This window comes from Monopterus albus, unplaced genomic scaffold (assembly GCF_001952655.1).
Source record: "Monopterus albus unplaced genomic scaffold, M_albus_1.0 scaffold121.1, whole genome shotgun sequence".
NCBI classification, from domain to species: domain Eukaryota; kingdom Metazoa; phylum Chordata; class Actinopteri; order Synbranchiformes; family Synbranchidae; genus Monopterus; species Monopterus albus.
In genome coordinates, this window is record NW_018128001.1 from 252,485 (window position 1) to 279,579 (window position 27,095).

At 43.9% G+C, this 27,095-nt stretch overlaps 1 protein-coding gene and 1 long non-coding RNA gene across 2 annotated transcripts in view; one reads left to right on the plus strand and one right to left on the minus strand.

Annotated features, from left to right (window-relative positions):
* The first annotated feature begins 718 nt into the window (after nucleotides 1–718).
* On the plus strand, nucleotides 719–7,954 carry LOC109966900 (uncharacterized). The gene is made up of 3 exons (XR_002275847.1): nucleotides 719–884; nucleotides 5,187–5,314; nucleotides 6,252–7,954. It is a non-coding gene; the product is annotated as an uncharacterized LOC109966900 (long non-coding RNA).
* A 3,597-nt stretch (nucleotides 7,955–11,551) lies between these two features.
* Nucleotides 11,552–27,095, minus strand: part of mmp24 (matrix metallopeptidase 24) — a 36,687-nt gene continuing 21,143 nt past the window's right edge. Inside the window, 3 exon segments of the mRNA XM_020612201.1 lie at nucleotides 11,552–18,751; nucleotides 20,977–21,243; nucleotides 24,138–24,276. Of these exon segments, the coding sequence (XP_020467857.1) occupies nucleotides 18,387–18,751; nucleotides 20,977–21,243; nucleotides 24,138–24,276 (771 nt within the window). The 3' untranslated portion in view covers nucleotides 11,552–18,386.

Genomic DNA, 27,095 nt, shown 5'->3' on the forward strand with positions numbered 1-27,095 from the left:
TCTTGCTTCCATGAGCCTCAGCCTTGAGTTTACTGCTAAATATCACTTGATAAATAGCAACTGAGAATTAAAATGTTCAGTATAATTATCTGAGGGTTTGCCCAGTGGCACTGAAGTGATATTTACATGATGTATGCACATCATGTAGGTAGAAGTATAAATATCACAGTGTAAAAATATTTAGTGTTCAAAATATTACTTAAGTAAAAATATAAAGTCTTAGCATCAAAATACAAACTACTAACATGAAAAGTACTCATTGTTGCAGAATGGTACATTTAACATTAAAGAATGTCATATGCTAAGGCTAAGGGCTAAGTGTTTAGTTAAAAAGATCCTGTAGCTTCAGGTGGAGCAGCACTTGGTGGGATTTCCCAGAATGCAGGCAGAGGATATGAGTTCTGTTCATGTTCTGTTACGGGGTTGGGGCCAGTTAGCCGGGGCAGAGCACCATGACCAACATTTCTGGTGGATTTATGGCCTTTGGCATGTATGTAAATAGTTGTGTGTCTGTTAAAAAAAGCAGCTATCTGGGGTCGTGCGGTGTAAGACGCACGGAAGCTCGCATAAAAGGCACTTTTGGTATCTGTATTCTTCTTCAATCCTACTTACATTACAATATACAGTATATAGAGCTGAGGATATAAATGCAGCTCTATAACGAAATGCGTCGAAAGGTGGCAGTAATGCAACAAAAGCAGCCGCTAACAACCACAGAAGAAGAAGAAGAGGAACTGTAGGAGTGAGCCCTCCTCTTACATAAACGATCTGTGTAGTGCACCGTTCACCCTCACGTCGCTCCGGAGAAACTCTGCCTGGAAACACCGCGGGCTGGTCGGGAGCGGAGGCCAACAGAGACGAGCGGTTGTCGTGGGTTCCGTGGGGTCAGTTAGGTTAACATTAATTTATCTTCCCAAGCACACGCACACACACGCGCACCTGTGTTTCCAGCTCTTGTCCCCTCTGTCTCTCTCAGTAGGCGGGGCTGTAAACATGTCCCGTCCCGGGCTCGTCTGACGCGGACCGGAGCAGAGCAGGCGGCAGGGTGCCGGGACAGACTGTGAGCTTTCCACGGCCTTGACCCTGTGCAGGAGGTCACAGAAACACACGTCCGTTAGCTCAGAAGGTCACCAGAGCCATGGTGGAAGAGGCGGGCCTGCTCACGTCCTTTACTCGAGTAAAAGTAGTAATACAAGGGTGTGAAAGTACTGTGTTATAAGTAAAAGTACTAACATCAGAGCATCCTGACCCTACTGAAAGTAGAGTACTCATAATGACTGATGCATTGTTGTATTCATCACAATGCTGGAGCTGGTGGTCAGTCATTGGAGCTACTGCAGATCAGTAACGTCTTGTGATTCTAACCTACTCTATCTCTTTTTAAATCGGATTCTGAAAAGCAACTAAAGTTAGGAAGTGTAGTGGAGTATAAAGTGCAATATTTTGAGTAACTGTACTTAGTTACTCCCCACCACAGCCAGTCAGCTTGTAGTTCTTCTATATGGCAGGGGGGCTGATAAAATGCCAACGGTGATGTTTATGGCTCAGTCCCCAGTTTGCTGTAGACCAGTCCTGGCTGGATATGATGCTGCATAAACTCAAAATAGTCAGTAACCAGAAGAGAGTGGGGACAGACACAGAGACACAAGTCTTCAATAGTCGATCTTTTAGATACAGACGGGTGACAAATGAAAGGATGAACCTGAAAGCTTGGTCCCTGCGTTGGGGGGGGTTGGGGCACTTCCCTGGCCTGCTTTGGGTCCACTCGCCCCCTTAAGCTGTGTTTCCACTGTGGGACCCTAACCAGCAGTACACCCTGTGCCTCCCTTAACCGTCATCCAGCAAAACCTCACAGGTTGACGCAGACCGCCTTGCTTTGCTTTTCCACTGGAATTTTTGCTGTGTCGGTGTCTGTTTAGAGGAGGGAGGGGCTGCGCTACTCTCACATGCACACACTCGCACATAGCTGAGAAGGAAGGGTCACTGCAGATCAATACTAAACTGTTCTGAGTGATCAGCTTTATCCTGTGATGAAGCCTATCTCTACCGAGGCGAGCGGTCTCCTCCAGGATGTCAGCACCCCCTGTCCTCAGGACACGAGGGGTCACTGACTGGTCTGATGAGGATGACCATGATGTGAACCAGATGCTGTGGCCTTCCCAGTCACCAGGTCTCAGCCCAGTTGAACAGCTATGGGAGATGTTGGAGCGACGTGTTAGACGGCGTCTCCACCATCATCATCATCAAAACACCACATGAGGGAACATCTGGTGGAAGGTGTTCATCCCTCCAGGAGAGTTCAGAGACCTGGAGAGTCAAGGTGGAGCTGTTCTGGTGCACGTGGTGGCCCAGCTCCTCACTGGGACTGTGTTGGGTTGTCCTATAGTATGTGCACTGTCAGGGCTGAAACATCTGCACAGATGTGATTACAAGAAGCTTCATATTCTGCTTTCCAAAAGCTTTTGTGTCACTTATAAAAAATGAAATCAGCAATGTTTATATCCAGATTACAGAACTTTTATCATCTGCTTCTCCGTCACCATGTCACTAAAAGCTGACTAAGCATGGATGTTCCTGATCCAACATCTTAACCAATCAGCTGTTGGATCAGGTGATAGCCAGGCGTTTCCCATCATGCTCTGAGCTCCAGTAGCATCTGCCTTCATACCTGGCCCACTTTGACTCAGGTGCATATTTACTGCAGGTTTTCTGCTTCTTCAGATTTCATGTTTCACTTTGTTGCTGCAGCTGATGAGTATTTTCATTACCAGTTATTCTTCTGATTATTTTCTTGATTAGTGATTTTGTCCACAAAATGTCAAAAAATCCCAGGGTGACATCCTGAAACGTCTTGTTTGTCCCGCCAACAGTCCAGTAGCCAAAGACGTCCAGTTCACAGCTGACAGAGCATCGACTCTTCACATTTAAGAAGCTGAGACAGCAGATGTCTTGCACTTTGCTTAAAAAAAGAACAATCAGTTATTCAATTATCTAAATAGTTAAGTTTTAATTCTCTGTTCATCAGCTAATTGTTGCAGCTCTGCTTTATGTGATGCCCAGTTTGGTGTCCATTAGCTGATAACACAGTCCTGATTTAGTGATATTCATTCCACAAAGTATGGGAAGAGTAAACACTGAGGCAAACGCACTCACACTCCAATCAATGATGCAGATAGGTGCAATTAATCTGCTGGAGAGATTATTTATCTTAATTATATCCTAGCTGGTGAACTCCATTCATGCCAAAGTGCTGCATTTACTGAGGAACAGAAAGATAAATACGCCATCAGGCGGAACCTCCGTGAACTCGGTCTGCTGTCAGCGGGGTCGTCCTCAGCTGGAGTTGAACCGCCAGTGTCTGAAGCAGCTACACAAGGAGCCCGACAGAGCAGCTGCACACTGCGGGTCATGTGTGGGACGGGGGTCGGGCTGAGTGCCCTCACATTCAGCTTCGGTGGAGGTGAAGAGGGCAGCAGCGGCGAGAAGGAGGCGCGCCCGTCAAAACAAACTATCTGAGAGAAGCAGAGGGGAGCTACTCTTTTTTAGGCCGATTTTCTCTCCAGCTGCACAGACGGCTGCACTGAATGCTGATTAAGATGCCCTAAGTTCATGAATGAAGCCTGCGTAGCTGAGATTAACTGGTTATACCACTGACCTGTTCCACTCTTACTGCTGGAGAGCACAGACAGGAATCGACCACCGAGGAGCACAAGACAACACGTACATACAAATCTAGCAGAAGACAAAATGAACACAATGCAACATAAAATGACCAATAATCAAACCAAAGGAACTGAAAAATACCCAAAACATTCACACCCCCACCACAGACAGCGTTTGAGGACTTCCCCCTGTCAGCTCTGAGAATGTGCTGCTTTTGACTTCAGTGATAATAAACTGAGCGTTTTGCTTTCTGAATGAAACAGCAGTGTGAGGTCATCGTCTGGGACGTTGGAGCAGCACCTTTTACTGTATTGTGACAGTATATTGACAAAGCAGTCGACCGAGCACAGGATTAGTTAGGCAGAAATGAACAGATGGTAATTTTGATAATGACTTGTTTTAAGTAATTAAGTTTTCCAACATGAAGATTTGCATCTGTTTAAAGTCACATCATCATAAACTGAACCTCTGTGTTTATAACGTGTTGTGCGTTTAGGTTTGTGACATCTGTGTCTGTTTTCTGACATTCTGAAGTTAATCACACTAATCAGCACTAAGGATGTCATGAGGCGCCGCCCTGCTGGACGGAGCCGTTTCTCTCTGTGTCCTCAGTCCTGTGAAAACAGCCCAGAGTCATCTACCACCCTCCTCATCGTGTTATTTCCCAGCATGCATTACAGACCGCCGGGAAAGCTTTACGGCTCGAGCAGCCATCGTGTAATGTGTTACGCGGAGTCAGATGATCCCATCAGCTGCGTCCGCTAAACTGATTGTGCCGTGTTTGATTGGATTGGCGTCAGGGCAGATCAGTGCGGTCAGGATTAGAGATGTCCGAGCTGATAACCAGGCGGGGCTGTGATCCCCCTCTGTCTGCATCAGGCCTCCTCTTTATTGCAGTCTCTCCATCTGTCAAGCCTCACTCTCTGCTCCATCTCTTCTTCCACTGCACACATCTGAATGCATCCAGAGTCTCGTTGGGATAGAAGTCAGCGAGACTGTGTCGACCGTCTGCTCTTCTGTGAAGTGTTTTGTCCAATCTCGTGTCCAGAACTTAAACACACACGTCTTTGGTTTTGACAATATAAACTCTCATGTTTAGCCTCAAACCCTTGTTAACAAAAGTTGTGTATTTGTGGCAGCAGGATGGTGTAGGCCCATATCTACAGTGTGTTCATGGTGATGGGGTCACGTGACAGCCAGTGTAACACCATGGTCACTGGTGGGGTTTAATAGTTTCTGGATACACAGTAAACAATCTACCAAACACTGGTGAGAGTCATTTGATTGACACTGACATGCCAGGAAGTAATACGAGTTTGAATCCTCTTGGAAGAGATTTGAGCAATTCTGGGCTCAAACAAACAAACAAAGAAGTTTTTAAAAGTGGTCGGTAGCACAGCAGGAGTTGACATTAGCCGATTACTTTAGTGAATTCAGTCAATATGGTTCAGAACAAACTATTTCCTATTTAATACTATTACAACACACTGAAAATGTATTTGTGTACCTGTGTGTCTGGCCAGGTGTGACTTGTTGATGATGGGAGGGGGGTCGAGCCACGAGACGAGGCCTGAGGAGACACCAGAGGAAACGCACAAACGTCAACAACAGTGTCCCGACACCGACAGCGCCGGGCCTGCTGCTTCTGAAGGTGACCGGTCTGGGGCTGAACCCACTAAGCATTTTGTCAGTCAGCTCTTCAGTGCGACTATTTGCCTTTCTTTCTTTTTTAAATATCTTTATATCCTAGACTGTCAGAAAATCAACTGGCATGAATATCACTGATGATGTCGACCACATTAACGTCTGTATTTAAATGCAAAAGAGTGACAGGAACATATTTCTGAGCATTTAAACATCAATAAAAGCTGCATGTGATGCAATAGTCACATTGTGGTCTATTAAAGTGACGATATCTAACGCTGGGCTCCCACATGGGTTTGTCAGAATAAGGAGGCAGGCGGTACACTGGTATTTCTGTTGAAACAAGGCTCTTGTAGGCAGGTTTGTTCTTCTGAGTCGTGGTTACAGCCGAGTTTACCAACACGTTTGAGCTTCTCCCATCAGTTAACCACAGTGCATGTTGTTACTGTGCGTTTGATGTGCACCAGCTCAGTTGCCTCAGATTTTGGGACTGTTTGGAGGGGTGCGACCCCTAGGTTGGGAACCACAGGACTAAATCTGCTACATCAGTATTAATTAATAGAATAATGTAAATTTCCTGTTGAACAAAGACTTGTACTTTGGATACTGTGATGCTTTTAGCTGGTAATACTTATGTACTTTTGTTTTAGTAGTATTATGAATGCAGAACCTTTACTTGTAATGGAGTATTTTTACCTTTCATACGTAAGGATCACTTCTTCCACCACTGCTGATACTCGTAAGGGAAGGAGATCCGTCCAGAATCTCACCTTGAAAATGAGGCACCAGGTCTTATTTCCTCACCAAGTGACCTTGTGAAGGTGGAGCTCATCTTTAACTCGTCATTATGCAGGAGACTGACTAAACACCACAGCGTCACTGCACATGCTGTGAACAGGATGAGGCAAATTGGTGGATTTCAGTAACATACCTTTCTTCCACAGATACCCCAGGAGAGCTGCCCCAGTGCAGGATGGGAAACAGGAAGGTGGACGACATGTGTTTCATGATCTCGTGCACCAACTGGTACTAAACTGGTCCTGGACCAGAAAAGGTTAATGAGAGCACAACTGAGCGAGAAGGTGGAAAACCTGGAGTTGTCCTGGGAAACGAAGCCGCCAAAATTCCCAATGAAGCCGTCGCCTGAGTTCCACCCACTTGCTGCGTTGCTGGTCTCAACTGTATTTGTAAAATGGATGAATGTGAATTCTGCTGTTTCTACTAACTGCTATGTGTAACAGACTGTTTGTGAGCTACAACATTCAGAAGCTAGTGTAATGAGACCATAACATAGATCCCACACTCTGGCCCATATCTGGACCCAGATGCAGTTTTGTTCTGACCAAAAGTCAGACTTCAGTGCAGTGACCCACGTGGTTGGATTACTGGATGGGCCCACCAGGCACAGGCCCAGGAGACCAAGGGGTCAGGGGACCCCAGACCAGAGAGCTCTGAAGGGACTGTTAACCTTTCTATTGGAAAGTCAGCCTGGTGACTACAAAGAGCAACAGAATGAGAAGAACAGATGCTAAACAACCAGAAGAAGACACAAACTGAACACAGATCCTGTTGGTTGCTCAGTCTGAGTCTTGCTCCTGGAAGTGTAGGAGAGGTCGGGGCCTTTTACATGTCTGTGCCCAGGGGCCCATTGTCTCATAATCCATCCATGACACATCACCCTACCTGTCATCGTTCAGCTTAGAGGGAGGCGTTCGGGACAGAGAAGCTCGACACCAGAGTTTGTTGTGAAGTAAAAAGCTGCTGTCCTAAAGACTTTGAACCAGGTCAAACCTGTCCTCAGATGAACCACAGCGTCTGAGATCATCAGCAAAATAACAGCTAATTCAGAACTATGAAATCCCTTGGAGAGAACCAACATATAAAACTACCACCACAGTATCACTGCGTCGACCGTGCCATGAGTTTATCACGCAACGCTGCACGTGCACTTATAGAGCAGCAGTAACAGCAGCCATAAAGCAAAGTATCCTTCTGCTATAAAACCATCAGGAGGATTTTCTAAACCTGGAGCAGAAAGTGAGAAGCACAGAAGCTATTAGAGGCTAAACAGCCTCTCGAAGAGGAGTTATATCAGGAAACGATAATGAGGCTAATGTGTCACAGCACGTGTTGCCAGAATGTAAAACCAATGCAACAAACTCAGATAAAAGTGGAAATTGAATTTAGCATTCTTTATTAATTGGCTAATCAATTAGTAAGGAACCCAGATGGCACCGTGCTCCAGGTAAACACAGGTGAAAGCATTGACCCCAAACTGACCTTTAAATCCACTTTATTCATGAGAGGCACAGTCGGGGAAGGAGATGAGATGATGTGCATGTTGACGGAGTGGAGATGGTATCCCAGGAATTATTCACATCTGTTTTTGTCCTGACAGTAATAAAGATCGTCTGTTCTCGGCGTAAAGCGTTTCTACAGGAAAAGTCACAGAAGTCTACAGATTACAGCTGCGTGTGTGTCAGCGTGTTTCCCTTCATGCTCTGAATAATATTAGGTTGGATTCAAATCCCTGCACTTCACTGAATTAATGAGGTTTGAATTCGAGCCAGATCAGCTGTTTGATTTGCACTGATTACAGAGATTTGTCATTTGTGTCTCTCTGAAATTAAAACACCATGAAAACAGATGTTGGTGCCTGTTGAATTTTTACTGTTCTATGTTTTTCTGCCTTTGAGTGTTTGACACCCTGTGGTGTAAACAATCATCACTGAAAACCTTCCACCCAGCCACAGCAGAGGAAGGCCTCACAAACATGCTGCCTGTGTTTCCTACCTCAGGAAACGGCAAAGCCTCGTTTTGGTTGGCAGCAGCTTTCAGTCCTCTTCATGCTGAACTAGCACTGGTACTGCTGCCTCCATGTACAGGGTGGTACACGTTGCATAGTGCTGTGCAACAAACATGGCATTTACTAACAAAACCTTATAAAACAGATACAGAAATGAAGCAAAAAGAGAAAACCAGGCTCTGCTCCCTCCTGCTCACGTAGGCACAGGTGAACTCAACTCATTCAAAGCATCAGCAATACAAAACCGCTTCTTGTCATCCACTTTCCTGATGGGCACACACACACACACACACACACAGGCACATTGTGTTTAACAGAATGTCTCCTAGTGCAGAGCCAGGTGACCATCAGCCCACAGCGGACCCGTCTTCTTCACTGCTGCTGACTGACAGCTGAGCGACAACAGGAGTGGGGGGAGATCTGGTTATAGCAGGGGGGGGGGGGACAAGGGAGGGGGAGGCTCATCGGTATGTAATCTAGTAAATGTTGATTAAGTCAGTTATATTGTTTTCTATAACAATGTTAAAAATATATTTCACACTTTTTGGTAAAAATCGTCCTTATGTTCTAGAAAATGACCATTTCCAATCTTAATGTTTATTTAAATCAAATATTTCATCTTTACCTTGAAGACTATTGTCTATATGTGGTCATTTTTAATGGAATTAATTCTTAAATATATAAAAATCACTATTATTATTATTACAAAAATCGTGAAGAGTTGGGGCTTGTTCGGTCCCACATTCAGGGAAATCACTTGTGCTTGTAAAATTAAATGCTGTGAGCTACAGTGAAAACTGAAGGACACTACGTTTTGTGGACCTTTAATGGACAAATCAAACTGATACTTTAAAAGTGAGGAGGACAAAAATAATATTTTAAAAAGCAAAGTATCTTCTGCTTCAACCCACGGGACCAGAAATGAAACAAACTAAACAACTAATCAACTGGAGCATTTGCCTCTAACTAAACCCAGTTCATGTTGGGAACCAGGCCCAGAGACAACGGAGAGGAGAAGGCTGTGCACAGCAGAGCCTTTTAGCGTGCACACGTGTCCTCATCACTGAACTCTATAGGGACGCCATAGTGGTCAAAAATCTCCAGGACACCTTTAACTGTGGAAACCGGTGATGCACGGATCCATTCAGATCGATTCTACTGCCGGGCATAAAACATGAAAGACGACCTAATGGTCAGTTTGGTCAAAATGAAAGAAACCAAAAGCTCTGATAGAAACTCTAAACAACACATTAAACTGGAGGTAGCACTATCAGAGCCAGTGTGTCCAGTGCCCATACTGGGCAGGTGGCTCAACATATTGCTTTTCACCAGAGGACGTGCATGTACATCCCTAGAGGAGTATTTCAGCAAAATACCACAAGGCAGATTTATTATGCACATCTGGTGGCTTCATACAGCACATGATCTCACAGATGCCTCAAAACTACTAATAGACCTGCAGAAATCCATTTAGAGTCATGGTAAAAGCTATGACGACATCAAAATGCACGTGTGACAGTGACTTTTCCTTATTTCTCTCTGAGAAGCCAAAGAGTGAAAAACACTGGCAGCCGTGTGGGTCGGACTCAATTTAGAGACAGCATTCAGGTTTCCTGCTGCCTCACACAACCAGGAAAAATAAAATAACAGAGAACAACAACAACAACAAGAAGCTCGATGAAAAACCTTCACATATAAGGTCTGAGTGGCAAAACGGAATAACATGTCACATGACAACAAAATAAATAAATATAGGTCCATAGGAAGGTGAGGACAGGTAAGAGTTGGGTTGTTGAAACATTCAGAACGATCATTTGGTAAAAGAAATAATGTGTATGAATGTTTAGACTGAAAATGGAGGTAAAAACAGTCTTATACCAAAGTTCTTACTAAAAGCAGGTTTAAGGTTATTTTATGATGGCTCTGGTCATCCTCCAGAGTACTGCAGCTATTTGTCGGTAAAAGACGGAAAGAAATTATTTAATTCAGGAACTTTTAAATTCCAAAACTGAGACGACTGATGGTGCACATGAGAATGTTCACACTAACAGACTCTGTTTTACTTCACTTGGGGTAATAATTACATGTCTAACTTCAGGAAGTATAGTTTCAATAATCTGAGGACTCTGTTGTGATGTAGACAAGAATCCCTAACATGTCCTCTGAATGAATGAGTTTGCTGTGGGCTACAACTGAAGCCCTGCTCTGTTTATATTTAGGCTCATTTGCACCATTAAAAGCAGATGAATTTGCGGTTTGCGGCTCGTGTTTGCAGTGCGACCATGGGCGTCCAGACAACAGTTACTGGATCACTGACACTGAAGAAAACCTAAAAACATGAGGATTCTCAGACAGGCTCTGTATGAACCACTTTTTCTATGATTTCTAAGTGAATATGTGGATGTTTAGTTACCATCAAATCAAAGTGGATGATACCTTCAGGAGGTGCAAGTCACACTGAAATTAAAATATGAATATCACCTGTGTGTGTTCATATTTAACACAACTTAGGAGTGTGAGACACTGATGCAAATTGCTGAACTCAGGCACTACTTGTTTTAAGGGAGGCTACTTTACGTCTCCTTAATCACACTGAATGACAGTATGACCGGACAATAACCCTCAGTACAATACCTGTAAATATACCTCGTACAGATCATACAGACTCGTACAGGTCTCTAGTTTTTAAGTACTAAGTAGTTTTTATTCCTATTTATCTCGTTTCAGTGAACATTCCTTTGTCTGTCTGCATTGTTTGTCTGTTTATACTACCTATTATTCATTGTTTGCACCGTTTGTTGCTTGTTAATACTGCTATTTTGTTACATTACACAGCCTCATCTTGGTTTACTGTTTACTTGCCCCTTACATGGGGATATTGTACATGCACATTGAGAGCCGATGTACCAGAGTCAGGTTCCTCATGTGTCCGACACACCTGGCCAATAAAGCCGATTCTGAATCTGAACGGGTTGTGTTGCAGTGAGAGACGCACACAGGATGTTTAGTGTAACTGTAAGTGCATGAAGAGGAGCTGAAATGAAAACGACATCTTAGACAATGAAGTCTCCATTTTTATTGACATTTCATTGTTAACAGAACATGGTGTTATTGGTATATAATTGGCGTGGGACAGTAAAACCTAACAAAAGAATCTGTTGCAGTCATGTTAACATTTTAAATAATAAAACCTTTTTCTCATTATAATAAAACTTGAATTAGAGCGTAATCTTCACAAGTCATGAACGTAAACATGCCTATCCGGTATAAGCATTGACAGTGGTATATGTGCAAAACATGGTGACGTTCATCTTAAATGAAAGAGCAAAGGAAAAATACAAAACTCTTCCAAAGCTGTTGTCGCCTTCCTATTTACATGACCTCTGGTATCTGACCACATGGTGACTCCATAAAAAAATCCACAAACTAAACGCTGCATCATTTTGCAGGTAAAGGAGTGAGCCAAGGTCCAATTTTTTTCATTTTGATTTTATAATCAACCCATTTAGTCAAAAAACCCAAAACCAAAAAAAACCTCAATCTGTATTTACAGAAAATCTTTTTCTTTGTAAGAAAAACAAACTGAACAGAGTCTTTCTTAAAGCTATAGCTGATAAAATCTCCCTAGAAGTACTAGCTGTTGTGATATTACCCAAAGAACTTCAGCACGTGTTTACTGCAGTAAGTCTGCCCACACTACTTGTGATATGTTTTCATTCACCTACATATATTAGTTTAAGAAAAGAGAACATTAGAAGCTAAAGGCAAGTTAAAGGAAGACCTAGCCACATGAAGCCATGCTCCGAACCAGCAGGAACATCTACCAGAGGCAGGTTTGTACTGGTTGTACTTCTATTTGGACTGAGGCACTAAAAGCTGTGTCATCTGGAAATAAATCTGAGTTTCATATCAGTGGGTGGACCAGAAGAACCAGTGACTGAGCAACTTGTGGGCAGTTTGTAGGATGTTTTGTGATGCAGGCTAAATTAACACAAGGCCAAATTAGCCTTAAAATCGTAGCATAGCCACATTCGCTTTCCTTTTTCCAGTTCAATAATGTCTTACAGAAGTTTGCCATGTCTGCACGTCTGTCAGGTGCCCATGTGAATATTAAACTAGGTTTTTGTCGCCGTTATCTGTTCTCCTGTTCATAATGTCCGTGTCTTCCCATGGAAACGAAGAGCAGGGGAGAAAATCCTCAGCCTTTGTTCAGAGTGAAAGACATTCCAAGGTTTATCTCTATCTATAATTTTAAACTTTATGAGTCTGAGTTAATGAAACATTTGCTGTTGGGCTCCTGTTCCCCCCCAGTACGGTGCCCACACCACCCTGTAGTTACTCTATACACTTCAGATGTCGTGTTCTGTTTTCATTGTATTGTTTTATTTCCTTGTGTTTCATATTATATAATGCTGCCCGTCTGCTGATTGCACAAATCAAACAGGAATTAACAGAGTGTAAATTACATATCAGTTCATCTCTAGGAGATTATTAGGCAACTATAGGGCCTGTAAAATGAAGCACTACCGAGCAGCTCTGCTGCCCACTACCTCTGTTTAAGACAAATCTCTAGTTTCACTGTATTGCTTTGACTGTAATGACTGTAATGCAGATGCACAACCTCTGGAAAGTGTCCCCGCTGTTTTGGAGCAATCAGATAACTAAGTCTGGCTTTAAAGGCAACTCACTGTTGTCCAGCGCCAGCAGACCTGGGACAAACGGACACCGAGCTGGAGATCAGCTGCTCTGCTCCTGTCCTCAGGAAACCCTGAAGCTAATCTGAAACCTCTCAGTGTTTCTTAGAGTTGTGTCCTTTCCCCTGTGGTTTCAAGAAGTTATCTGCCAACCATCCTTCCTGTTTTAAATGGAAGGTAATGCCCCACCATGGACACAGTAAACAATGAGAAATGGCCACAGACGGACGCTGAAAGAGACGAGGACTGGGCTGGGGCAGGTGTGGACTCTGAGGCAGACAAATCCAAAACTACCAGAAGAAATAAAGCACGTTCCAGTTGGTCCCAGGTCTGCATACAATATCCAGAAAAGAGGCAAAATTTCAGAGGACGTTTGTCCTCTGTGACAAGTAGAACAAACAGGTTTCAACCAGAGGAGCAGTAGACAGAGGGCGTCTACCACCGCTCTAAAATCTCATGTACATAGAGTTTGTCTTTGTGTGTTTCATAAGTAATCTGAATAAGCGACAATGCATTCACTACAGTACGTTTTCTTCCGAGTATCCTTCTTCCATTGCCACAGACATCCGCTGAAATACACTGTACTTTTGTAAACTGCTATTCTTCTGTAAATCTCAGTAAATATTTACACAGTTTTAGGCGTTTGTCCCAGAGGAAGAGAGGAGGTGGTGTGTCTACGGGACACATGGTCTAAACGTGTCCAGTGTGCAGATCATGGTGTTCTAGCTAAAATATGATGGAAAAGGTTTGACCTGTTCACCACCCCCTCGTAGTGATCCAACAAACCTCCACTAGCTGAGCTTTTACTCTATAACCTGATGAGGATGATGTGAGAACAGGAGTCATTCACCGTCAGAGCAACATGGGGCCGGTCACAGCAAACACTCAAAACAAAACCAGGCAACAAGCAGACAGCTGCTGGGTTCAGCGCCCTGAGAAGCTCTGTGAAAATCAGCATGAGGAGCCAACTCTCAGCATCAGCATCCGCCGACGTGCCCTGGAGCAAGGCACTTAATCCCCGATTGCATCAGTGCAGCGACTCGGTGTCTTGTGAGGAGGAGTCTGCTACCGTTAGGACCAACAGTGCCTGAACTCGAGCTAGTGATAAACCCTCAGTTCTCGTCAGCAACAGCTCCAACTTTATTATGAAAGAGAACAACAGTGACGACGAGAATGAGAGTGATGAATTAGGGGTGTTGAAGTCGGGTGGAAACCCTTGTTAGCTCGATGAAATGTTCCCCCCTTAGGGAAAACACACTGATACACAGCTACAAATCTCCGTTCACATCAGGTTAAATCACAGTGTAACCAAACAATCGACCGATGACGACCTGAAACCAGCCTGGAGCTCTATTCAAAAGTGGAGACGCCTTAACAAGCTCAAGGACCAAACATCTACCCTCTTCTCGCCTGCTTTGTCTAAGAGCTGCACAAAAGCAGAAAACCTGAAGCGGGTTTCACCAAGAAAAGTTTCAGCTGGGAAATAAATCACATAAAAAGTTAGGTTGACCTGCAGTGTTTTCCCCAGAAAATTAAGGAAGACAATCAACAAGTATCAAAAGCTCAGGCATTTCTGAACAATGAATGGCTACAGCACTCGATGTCATGATCAATAAGCCCACGGGAAGGTCAGGTTTACAGGCTAATTCCACTTTTCTGTCCATTAAGACACAGGCTTTCTAATAATCTGGTCATTAGCTACAACTTCAGTCATCTGAACAGAGTAAACACCACTGGATGCTTGATTCCAACCAATTCAGGAAGAAGACTCAAACTTTGTTAGGACTTTTCCACCAGTGATAATATTCACATTATGTACATGTTAATAATAATAATACGACACTTGAGCTGAAATGCTGTTGGTTCCAGCTTCTCAAATGTGATTTTCTGCCATTTAGTGTCTGATATGACAGTAAAATGAAGATTGTCAGGTTTTGACCTGTTGGTCAGGTAAAACAATGCGAGCGCACGCTGGCTTCATCAGTGGCTATTTTATGAAACACAATTAATCAGGTCAACTGATACTGAGCCTTTACCGAACTCAGATGCTGGATGTCTCCTGTTAAATTGTTACTGAAAAGCACAAAGTGAAGACAAGCTTGGTCTAATACCCAATTTTCTTTGGCTCCACATTCATGTTTTAACAGCCCGAGTGGCCCCTCTCGGCAGACGCAGGCTGTACGCTGTGAACAAACTTACAGGTGAAAAGAAGCACAATGTCTTGTTCCATGTTTATTGTACACCCTCCAAAAACAAATACGTTTCTCCACCGAGTCCAAATTGCGCTGTAGGATATTGAACCACATCGATTTGTGCCGAATGCTGCGTGCGCTGAATGGCTCTCGACAGCAGCAAGTAATTGCAAGGATATGCGGCATGAACACATTCAATTACTGCAGGACAGAGAGCTTAGTGAATGAGGTACAAAGCTGTATAGGGAGAACAAGGGGAGAGGGAGGCAGACATTATGTTCCCTGGCAGATGTGTGGAGTCTCAAGCAGTTTTTAAAATGATGTGGAAAGACCGCACCCGTCTGCATCGTTATTCTTCTGCATATGTATCATTCCAAACCCTTAAAAACACGATTAAGATGCATTTTAAGGGTTCATAATCTCTTCCCACCCCCCATTAAATCCTCAGCTGTAACCCCCAGATTCACACAGACAGTGGGATAAACCGCGACTCAGTGAGGATGATTTCCAGCCTGAGGTGGGAGGTCATGGATGGGGGACTCCGAAAACCCTCTGGGGAGTTGAATGTCCACTGAATGATTCATTACGATTCACTTTAGAGAGTTAATGACATTCAAATGAGCAGCTTGTGTATTTAAATAAAGCAACTGCAGTGCTGCTGGGAAAAGAGCGAAGGTCTGAGTGTCGCATTCCTCTTGTGTGTGCATCGCTCCCTGTACACGTCACCTGGAAAAGTATTATCAAAGTGGAAAACAGCAAGTCTGCGTGTTGGCATCCTGGACGGCAGCTGTCGAACACGTCCAGAAGAAACCTGCCACTGCAGCAAACTGCACCAGAACCTTTTCCAACTTCTGCCTATGCTGAGCCTGTAAACGTGACCATGCCTGAGACAAAACTGGTCTTCTTTAGTCTAGTTTACATAAAGAGCGCCGCCTGTTGCAGGTTGTTGTATTTTAAGTTACTAAACTGATATAAATGACAAGTCTTCTCTCACTGACAACTGACATGCATATAGAGGAACCTATAAATGATCCATCCTGTAAAGGCTGGAGGTGACTGAGCACTTCAAACGTCTTAGCTCACTTTCCTTCACAACTTGTTTAAAGCCAAACATGCTGCTACGCAGCTTATGCTCCTATTTACTCAATAAATAAATAGATAAATAAATACCACAAGTCTTATCTGTCTTTGTTGAGGAAACCAAGTCAATGATTTAGAGCCAAAGACAATAAGAAACTTTGGCACTTCTGACTAAACTGGAGATGAATGACAAGCTCCACAGTGACAGGAGAAGCAGCATGAATCAAACATGAAAGCAGCCAGATTATGGTTGTACATGACATTGACTGAACGCGGACAAGGAGCCCGGGGTGTCAGATATACTGGATACAGATGATGTAAAGAAAGACAAGTATAGAGGAGAGCAGCACAGATGGACAGAGGAGGAGGTAAAGGGGGAAAAGCTGAGAGAGAGCGAACTGTCGCAGAGACGAGGCCAGATGGACGGGGAGAATTACAAGAGGACAGTGAGAAAAGACAGAAGGAGGACAGTGGGATTAAAGTGAGGGATGTAGAGGGCGAGTAGCTCCAATTAGAGCTTTGTGAACAGAAGCACTTCATTAAGCTCTGTCGATGTCGCCAGCGTACTAATACACACTGTGTATTCTCTGTGCAGACCGTGCTTTGGTCTGAATTTATGCCCCTTTGCTTTCTATTTGCACTTTAATTCTTTCACATCTTGAGAAGCTTCCCTACAAAGGTGAGAAGAACAATCTAATTGGTTCAGCTCTGGGACCATAATTATCAAACTGCTAAGAAGCACAATTAAAATGCTCAAACGAGCTGCTTCAGGATTTAAAATAATTCTTTGCTACGTGGGAACATTAAGATATTTATGAAGCAACTTACAACAAAGTGCAAGAGTAACATTTAAGAGCAGCCCTCAGGTGATCAGGATCAGCCAATCCAACAAGGATTCACCCTACATCTGTCGTCCAGTTTGCTCTTTTAACAACTGTTTAGTCAGTGACGTATTATTCTATACAAACATATGTAGGTTCATTGTGTTTGTGTGAAATCCTTGACATCTTACGAAACAACAATCTAACATATTTATAATAAATAAGAAAAAAGAAAGTGGCTGAAAAATTCCAGTAGAGGAAGTGATGTAACATCATCATGTTATGTCTGAACATAAAGCTAATAGTAGGTTAAAACTGTGCTTTTCCTAAATTACAGGGCTTCAGCTGATGCAACTTTCTTCATGACCTGTTATTATATTTTGCACATTCACTAAAATGTCTCAGGAAGTGTGACCCCACCTTTGCCTACCCTGTTTTGTAAACCTAATCAACTCATCACCTCCCAAACTCCCTTAAGTGATTAAGATGGAAGAAATCAGGTAAATAGCTTTTATTCTTAAGCTCCTAAATAGGAGTAAAAGTGATTTTCAGTTTTATCTTTCACTTCAAGTCAAACTGTCATTTTTAGCAGTTTGATAAATACAAGCCCTGGTTGTGTGCAGGGCTGTTCTATCATACGCTGATGACTGGCTGTTCTATATTTACTAAACCAGTCAGTCCAGTCTGTGTGAATCAGATGTTTTTGTGTGACTAGCTGAAGGAGCTTTAAGCTGACAAAGGTCTGAGCTAGTGGTGATTAGGATGCTTTTGTTGTGTGTGGTGAAAAGAGAGAGAAAAGGTCCTTTTTGACAGTTTTACATCTCCACACAACTGAAAATAAACTAAATTCAGTGATCCACAGAGATGTTTGGTTTTCTTTTTGTTATGGCCTTACTACCTACAGTTTTCAAGTTTGATATTTTAAACCATTTTTTCCCATTAAATTTCATCAGATTTTAATAATTGAAGAAGTACAAGCTGTTAGAACAAACTCGGAGGTGGCATATTCTGCTCCCCTTTCTTTTTTCACTGAGTTGTGTGTTGTAGGTCCCAGAAGAGAAGAATAGTCAAAGTCCAGTACCACTCATAAAACCCAGTTTCACTCAGCTGAAGAACTTGCGTGTCTGGTGTGCAAGACTGAAAAATCTGCCGTTTATGTGTCCTTAACCAATTGGATCCTGCTGGAGTGTTTGTGGACTTGTTCTCACTAGTGTCAGCCATTTTAACTCTAAGCATCCTTAAAAAAGACAAAGTTAGTAACCTTTCTGTTTTCCTTTTAAGTCTCGTGCACTCTGAGCTGAAGCCTAAATCTAGTCCCACAAAACATTCTCAGTGTGTGCACTTCTTGTAGCATTCGTCACTAGCTAGCAAATGAGCATCTTTCAGCACTGGCTTTGTGTTCTTGGCCATTAGCCAACATTAGCTAGCTAACAATATGATGACCACTCAATCCATGAACTCTGACTATTTTAAAGGCAGGTGCCTGTCATACCCACTCCTGGACGGGGTATTTGTGGTAGTGCTGTGTCATGGTGTTCTGCTGCGCTCCTTTGTTTTTAAACTGGAAAATCGTGTATACGAGCACCAGGATGCACAGTGACAGGATGCAGGGGATCACCACGGCGATGGCATTGACAGTTGTCGGGACATCGTTGATGGTCACCATGATGTCCACGTCGTCAAGGGGAAGCTGGCGATCTCCGCGGTTACCATTGCCTCCAGAGCGCTCCATGTCAGACTGATCGCAGCCCATCCAGTCATGCAAGATGGACTTCGGATATTCGGGTTCCACCGTCAACTTCTGGTTGTCAAACTTCCAGTACTCCTTGCCCTTGTAGAAGTAGGTGTAGTCTGGGGAGGGGAGGGTGAGGGTGTGGGGCAGAAAGAGAGACAGAGGGTGATGGAAGAAGGAAAGAGAAAGGGAGTGGGAGGTAAAGTGAAAAGAAAAGTGGAATTAGTGAGTGAGGGAGCCAAAAGGACCAGAGTAAATGTTTAAATCAGTAGCTTATGAAAGTACATTACACTGTAGAACAGTTACTTAAAGATTTAATTGTTTTTGTATGCAAGTCATTTTATGACACTGTATCTGGTTTATAGTGGAATATTGATTGAAACCCCATCAGGCTGAGGGATGAGAAGCAAAGTTCAGCCCTGGCAATTTTCTGTGGGACACCAGTGAATCACCTCTCAAAACTGTGGGAGAGAAGGTGATATGCAACTAACCAGTGACAAGAAAAAAGGGGAGGACAGGAAGAAATGGAGCGTAAAGTCGTGCACATTGCAACTGTCCTTCCAAGACAAATGATAGCATCTGTTGTTTCAGTACATGTCCAAAGAAATGTTTATGTCCCTGTGACAGAGCCCGCCGGTCATAGCGATTACAGCTGTTACCTGTCAGGAGCAAAGGAGAGTGTAGTCTGACCTTCATCTAAGCACCTTCATGATATTAAAGCAGCTATGGTTTGGTTAGGTTTCATCACAAAAACAACTTTAGGCACAAAAAGTATTTGGTTAGGTTTCAGAGGTTGTGGTTTGGGTCAAAACCAGGACTTCCTTAAGGTTCAAGACCTACTTTTCATGATTTCAACAACAAGCATGTAGTTAAGCTTGGTCATGCTGCCGGCATGGATTGAAAAATGCAGGTTACAAATGGATTAAAACTATTCTGTACTGGATACCACCTTAACAACCACCTTAAACACAAATTCAGCTGTGTGCTGCTGTTATTTTTGTTTGGAGCCAAAAAGTACAGGCTCAGTTTAAAAAGAGCAGACCATGTGACTACCGCCAGGAAACTCCACTGTGTTTACTAAGTTCCTCAAAAGCTTCCTGTCAGGACACAAACTACACAGTCACATGCACAGCGCTAGCGCTGGCAGATGGTTAAAAAAAGCTTTCTCTTAAACTGAAAAAGCATCCATATACTGTACATGGGCCTCAGCTCCGTCTCTCAGCGCTGTTATGTTGCTGCAGCACTGAATCTCGGCGATGACATTTCAATCGTGGCACAGCGGTTACAAAGAACAGCTGCAAGGCACAGGCTGAGTTGTACACTGGTTTGTGACCATCCAGTTCACTATGGCAAGGAAAGAATCAGTTTCAGTAGAAGTGTTTTTGGAGAAAAAGAGTCTAGTGCCAGGCCCCCGGACCCGCTATAGGTTTTGTTCGCCCATGTAAGATCAGGCAAAATTCATGTGTATTTTTCTTCACGTGTTATAGTAACAACTTTCTGCTCTCTGACCTCTGACTCCTGCACCCTACTAAATGTCAGCATGTTGAATATTAGAAGAAAATATCAGATCTCTCTCACACACAGTTCACCAACAGAAAAACTGAAGGAGGATTCGTCTGATGCCCGTTTCTCTGTCAGCTCCAAAAAGCTCAAACAAACAAACACAATTGTCTGTTGCCTCCAAAGTCTCTGCAGGACAGTTGCTCTCCTAACACCACATTGGATCGACCGTGTCACCGCCTCTGATCTCTCTCTCTCTCTCTCTCACAGACACACACACACACAGCTCTGCTCCTGGTGTCTGACTCTCTCGGAGGAAGACACAAGGTCACAACTTGACAAGCTGAGGTGACCAGGGCACAGTGAGTATGTGTGAGTCTGGTGCCTGCTTCTGTACCATAAACACTGGGCAAAGGGAGAAGAGCCTCAATGTGTATAAAGTGAGCTGCCAACAGTGTCTGTGAGACTGACTGTCTGGTAGCTTCAGCCATAGACCAGTTATCTGACCGCCAGGGGTGGAGTGGAAATAAAAACGCCTCGGAGGTTGCTGGAGACTTACCACTTCATACGGCCCGAATCCCACTTTAACAAAGGTTAAATTAACTCTGGTGATTTGTAGAAGAATCCGTGTAATAGAAACACGTTTCAGATAACAACTGGCCATTCAGAGCTGAGGATGTCAGGCACACGCTCAACACAACACATCCCAGAGCTACAGATTCACGGGAGGCCAGAGACTGACAGTTACTATGAGTGAACACAAGTAACACGCTACTGTGTGCGTGATAGGTGATTCAGTCACTGGCTTGACAAAGACGGTGAAACCAGATCATTAGACACTCACATCCCTCTTTGCTGATGAAGGCGCCCTGCGGTGAGTCCGGTATTCCCTTCCACACAGTGATGGGTTTGGGGTATCCTGGGTCTGTGGTGCGTTTCTCTTCATTGAAACGCCAGTACTGGTCCCCTTTGAAGAAGTACGTTTTCCCCACTGGCTCCCAGCGCAGTGCTGTGTCGATGCCGTCTTTGGGGAGGCAGCTGCCCAGCTCCAGCAGGCTGTGAGGGTATCCTGGCTCGGCCGTGACTTCTTTAAACACCCAGTACTTATCACCTGAAAGATGTGAAGAGAAAGCTTATCGTTATGTCCACGGATATGTTGAAAGCTTTACCCACAAACACGCCCTGAGAATCAGCAAATAAATATTTACTTCCTTTGTTAAAACATTTGCAAATGATTATTTAGAGGCTGCCATCCCAGATCTGGATCATCACTAAAATCAGCTGCTCCTTGGCCCGAAGCTGAACTGTCTGCTGGGTTTTTGTGTTCACAGGACTCAGAGATCTCCTGCTGGCAGAGAGATGAGACAACAGAGGTGGAAATACGGCTTCCTCTGCACTGTCAAAACATGAACTACTCTAATCCAATCAGGCTTTTAGAAAATCAGTCACTGCTAAACTAGTAAAACTCAGCAGCTGTTTTTTACTACACTGAGGAAACTATGAAATGCAGCAGCTCCTCTGCAGCTGCGTTCAACATCCGGCTTGTTCAGAAGAAAACGGCAGCAGATGAAATACAGTAGGTAAAACCATGAAACAACTCCATAAAAGCTCTTTTATTTAAAGTAGCCTGACCAGGCAGAAACTCCTTTAAATAGCCTGTACTCATCACCTTAAAAAGGGATTTAAGGTGGCCAGACTCCAGTTTGCATATTACTGGGCAGATCCTGATAGATAACTGACCTTCAGCAGGTGCTTCATTCACTAGAAATGCCTTCAGGAGTCATCAGGACATTACTTCTACTGAGTCGCTCTGAGGAAATCAGCGACTGAAGAACTGAAGAACCAGAGTTAAAGGCAAAAATGCAGGTTGTCTTGTTGTCGCTCTGTAGAGGTTTATTAATCACTAAACACTGTGTTGATGCGTAGCGCTGAATCTGTGTGTGCGCACGCTACCTCCCATACCGTCAATGAAATGTTTTAGATGAAAAGCCACTGGAAGCACAGTATTTGTCCCCACGTCAGCTTATGGAGACACCAATACCCGCAAACACAAAAGACACACACATGCTGACAAACAACACACTTTCCTTTTATCTCTGTGTCTGTGTAAGAAGCATCGGCGTGCACGTCACTGTGTGTGTGTCTGTGTGAGCGAGGGAGTGTGCAGCTGAGAGCTCTGACGGAGCCAAGCTATTAATATCTGCTCCTGGCTGGCAGCGATAGCAGGACGCTCCGTCAGAAGATGTCGGTGCGTGTGTGTGTGTGTGTTACAGAGAAAGTGAGAAGGCGTGAGAGAGAGATGAAAACAGAAAGAAGGAGCGAGAGAAGAGTGACTACAAAGTCAGCAGGCAGGGGATGAGGGAGGCTTCATACATGGAAACTCTATTACTTTAGGCTGAGCACTCCCCACTGCCTTGCCATTCTCTATTTCACACTTTATTAAATATATTTTCAGGAGGAGGAGGGCATGCAGAGAGCAGGAAGGAGTCTAATAACACTGGAGCAGATGGCAGACGGAGATGTGAAGTTGTTCTACTCAAGACTGGGAGTGAAATTGGCTGATTCCAGGAGTAGTTTAGGTGAGAAAAACTCCAATTCAGGCAAAGTGGTGTGCGTACATTTATAACCAAGAAAGAAAAACGCTTTCCCATGTGGGTCAGTGAGAGTCCTCAGGAAAAGGAGCAGCTCAGTTCAGACTGATGATGTGCTAATGTGTCACACAGAGATGACGTATGTCCGGTTTAACAGACAACAATGGGACCTTCAGGTTCCACCATTGTCCACATATGAACATGTTCATTTTGTTTCACTTCTTGCAGCTCCCTTCTTTTTCTGAATGCTTTTTTTAATATATATATAATTAGAAGCTGAGAAGCCCAGGGCCCTTTATTAATGTCAAACTAGCATTTACAACCACAAACCTGATGACTTCAGAGAAAGTGTACAACCCTAAACTCGTATTAACATTTATAACTGATTATTACTGAATAGAAACAAACAGCCATGTTAGCACTAAAACATTAGCTTTAAACAGGAGACACTAATGCTGTTAAACAACAGAACATTCTCTACGTTTGGACTGAAGTTTTATAAGAACATCTTGTCAAACTCCATGTCTAACTTAGTAAATGTTAAACCACCAGAAGTCTGCAGGTGTAATCGGATGTAAACATTAAACAGATTTGGTCCAGATGTCCTGCAGCTGGTTTACCAGAAGCCCAGTGATCGAGCAGTCCACTGGGAGCCGGTCCTGAGGAGTAAAGAGCTCCAGAGACAAAGACCTTCTTGAAACCAAAAGATGTTTTTATTAATAGCTTTTAAAGCATTAGCAAATGATTTAGTAACAATCAGTAGTCCTTCATGTATAGATGGTGCTGGTGTTCCTCATATCTTCCACCGTGCTCTTCATATATGTTACAATATACAACTTAGTGATTGTGATTGTCCACAGTGTAAATTTATTTTGTTGATTTGTTCTGGAAGAAGGATCAGATCCCTCCTCTATTGCTCTTCATCAGGTTTCTTCCATTTCCCCCCCCATTCATTGTTTTCTGTTTTCTTTACGAGGGTCTAAGGACCGAGGGTGGCGTTCGCTGTGCAGACACTAAAGACCCTTGAGGTAAATTTGTGATACTGGGTTATAGAAATGAAACTCGACTTAACCTGCTTTATCAGAAAGTGGCACCAACCTGACACTCGATCAAAACAAAGCTCAAACGGGTGATGACTTGCTTCTTAATGGGGCTTTACATAATTCATGCCTCCTGCACCTGAGCCAGGTCTGAGACTGAGAAACGGAACAACAGCAGGGAAACTGAGCTGACTGGACGTGCGAGTCAGTGATGTTTAAGCTGCTGAAAATGATAACAATGATAAACTGGTACCTCTGTACAGTGTATATGTCTGGACCCAGGGGTCTAAACTGTGACACGCCGATGCTGATTGGTGGAAGAAAGAGGAAAACATTTGTACACATCTTATTATGTCTCACATTTGGCCTCGTACCTTTGAAGAAGACAAATTTGCCATCAGATCTCTCGTAGGCAGCGTCGATGCGAGGCGGCAGGCCTTTCCAGAACTGATCAATCTGCATGGGGTAACCCTCCTGCACCTTGTTGTTCCTCAGACGCCAAAACCACCGGTCCTAGGACACAAAGTTTAGATTTTAATATCACCAGAGACAGCTACCCTAAGCCTACAACAACCAGTGTCTGGCTATATATGTGAGCCAGATCTGGGGCCAGGGTGACGAGAGCTGATGCGTACGTGGTTGTTTCATAAATCCCAGACACACATGCAGGATTGCAACGACTCCGGTTGGCCAGAAATGGATGGAGACATGCTCTTAATCAACCATTAGCATCTTCAAATAGCCAGAGCAGCTGTCACTGTGTGCAGCTGTGGCCATTTATAGTGCCTCCATCATTAATTCATTATACACATACCTGCAAAGCTCAGTCATCATGATTAAGCTCAAGTGAGACACTCGGTGATTTGCTGCTCCTGAGTCCAGGAGGGTTGTGTAGAACAAGTGACACAAAAGGTGGGATTTATGTGAACTCTTTTACTTCATGAATGAAAACTAACTGGCTGGTTTGTCAAATGTACATCTGCTTGGCTCCCCCCCTTCCCCAACTGATGCAGCGCACACCCGGTTTCCTCAGCTTTTCTATGGGAACCATCTGGGTCTGTTGTGCTTCACTCCCCAATATGTTTCCCACATCATTTATTGCACAAAAACCTGTGAGAAGAGGGGAGACATGAATAGCAGACCACTAACTCTCACACTCACCAGTTCAGTGAAATGAATAACCAGAAGCCATGTCCATAATTCAAGGAGCTAGTAATGCTGTGGACGAGAGACGAAGGCATGAAATGAGAAAAGAAACAGTGGGTGAGAGGAGAACGAAGAACCAGATGGACGAGCAGAAGGGGAGCGCAGAGGAGACGTGGATCGAAAAGGACAGAGGACAAAGATAAGTGAGGTGAAGCAAGGTAAGTGGAGGAGGAAAAGGAAGCAAAGGGCAGGGCAAGAGAGGAGAGGAGGAAGAGGAGGAGAAGGCAGCGAGCATCAATCTCAGCTCATTATCATTTGGCTCCAGTGAATCTAGGACAAGCCGAGCACAGTCCCTACTGAATACAACGCACACGCCTGTACAGCTATCTTTGTGAGGACGCTCACTGACAGCGCGTCCCATTGCCCCCCAACCCATAACAACTAAATGTCCACCCCCACCCTTCACCAAACCCAAATCTGACCTGAACCCTAAAACCAGGTCTGCACCCTCAAACAGCCCTTTGAACACGTCCTCACAGCGACGCTTTCAAATTCTAATTTGTCCACACAAGCATAGAAAGCCCTGTGTACACACACACACACACACACACACACACACACACACGTGCGTACACTTAAACAGGTGCAGACACACACAGAAACATGGCCACGCTCTGACACACAATCTCTCCCTCACAATCACACTCTCCATCTCACATGACCCGACATCATCCGCTGGCCACTAATGCTTTTCTGCCTGGACCCAAACAGAAAAAAAAAAATCGATGCTTCACATCCAGCAAAAGGAACCGTGAGTGTTTCTCACCAAGGAAACATCCTATAATGAGTGTCTCCTTTCAAACGCCCACTGGCTCTCGCTGCTCTTTATGTCCTGATGTGGCCCGCCTTGGAGTCGAGGGGAAAAGACTGCCCCGCTCTTCTGATCGATCATGATGATGATGATGCAATTTTGAAGATGTAGAAGAGCTTGTGTGTTTCTCTCAGGGCCAGAATATTGCTACACACCTTCTGCAGCACGGGCTTGCAAACGCAGCTCAAAACTAAAGGAAGGAGAAGCTGTGCACTCTTAATTCTGATGCAGCTCTTCACGTCAGGGCAGAAAGGTTGATTTTTATGAGCCCTTAGCTGAAACAGTGTCACCGGGGTCCAGCCCTGCTCTAAACACACCATTAAAACAATACAACTGTTTGTCATGTGTGCAGTTTTTGGGTCAAACTCTTTGGTGGCGGGTATGATGACCGACAGATCTGAAACTTACAACTCGCACAGCAACACACTACTGAACTAAGCAGGCAGGACCCACTTTGAAAGAGCTGAGCCACATAAAATGTACATCAAGTAAACACACACACACACCTGAGCCTGAAATATCTCGCCTCATCTCTCATTCAGATCCAGAGCAGCTGCTGCAGCTGCTGCGTCCTCCCAGTCTGACCATCTCCTGCTGTAATGATCCAGAGCTAACGTTCATGCAGCCACAACCGCTGAATGCTGACACTCCAGGTGACCTGAGGTCAACCAACTTCTGCATCTTATCCGTTTTTACACAGAGTATTTTTCACATGTACCAGAGGTAGTGTATGTTTTATAAAGGACTGTTGTGAATGCGACAAACCCTTAAAGTTAACTGCTTTAAACAAAGCCTGGTACCACTGGACTGAAACCAGCTGACTGTGTGGAAAATAGTTAAAAGCAGCTTCACCTCCAACATCAAAATGCTGCACGCACACACCGACGCATCAGAGTCGACAAACTAATGATACAAGGGACACGTTTCTGCAGATACTTTCACATGTTGCTAATAAAACCTACTTTTACTTAAGGTGGATTCTGACTTGTAGTCCAGAGGTGGAAAGTACATTTACTCAAGTATTGTACTTAAGTACAATTTTGAGGTATCTGTACTTTAAGTATTTGTTATCTCCTGCTTCATACTTTGACTTCACTACATTTTAGAAGCAAATATTCAACTTTTTACTCCACTACATTCTGCACAATGAGCACTTTTGTTACCTCATGTATATTTTGACACTAATATTTGACTTGATGCAGAACTTTCACTTGTAACAGAGTATTTTTCACAGTGGTATTTAAACAGAGCGAGTACTTGTTCCACAACTGCCACAGTCTAAAATTGTGAAAACCTCAGACAGGGTTTGTTTCAC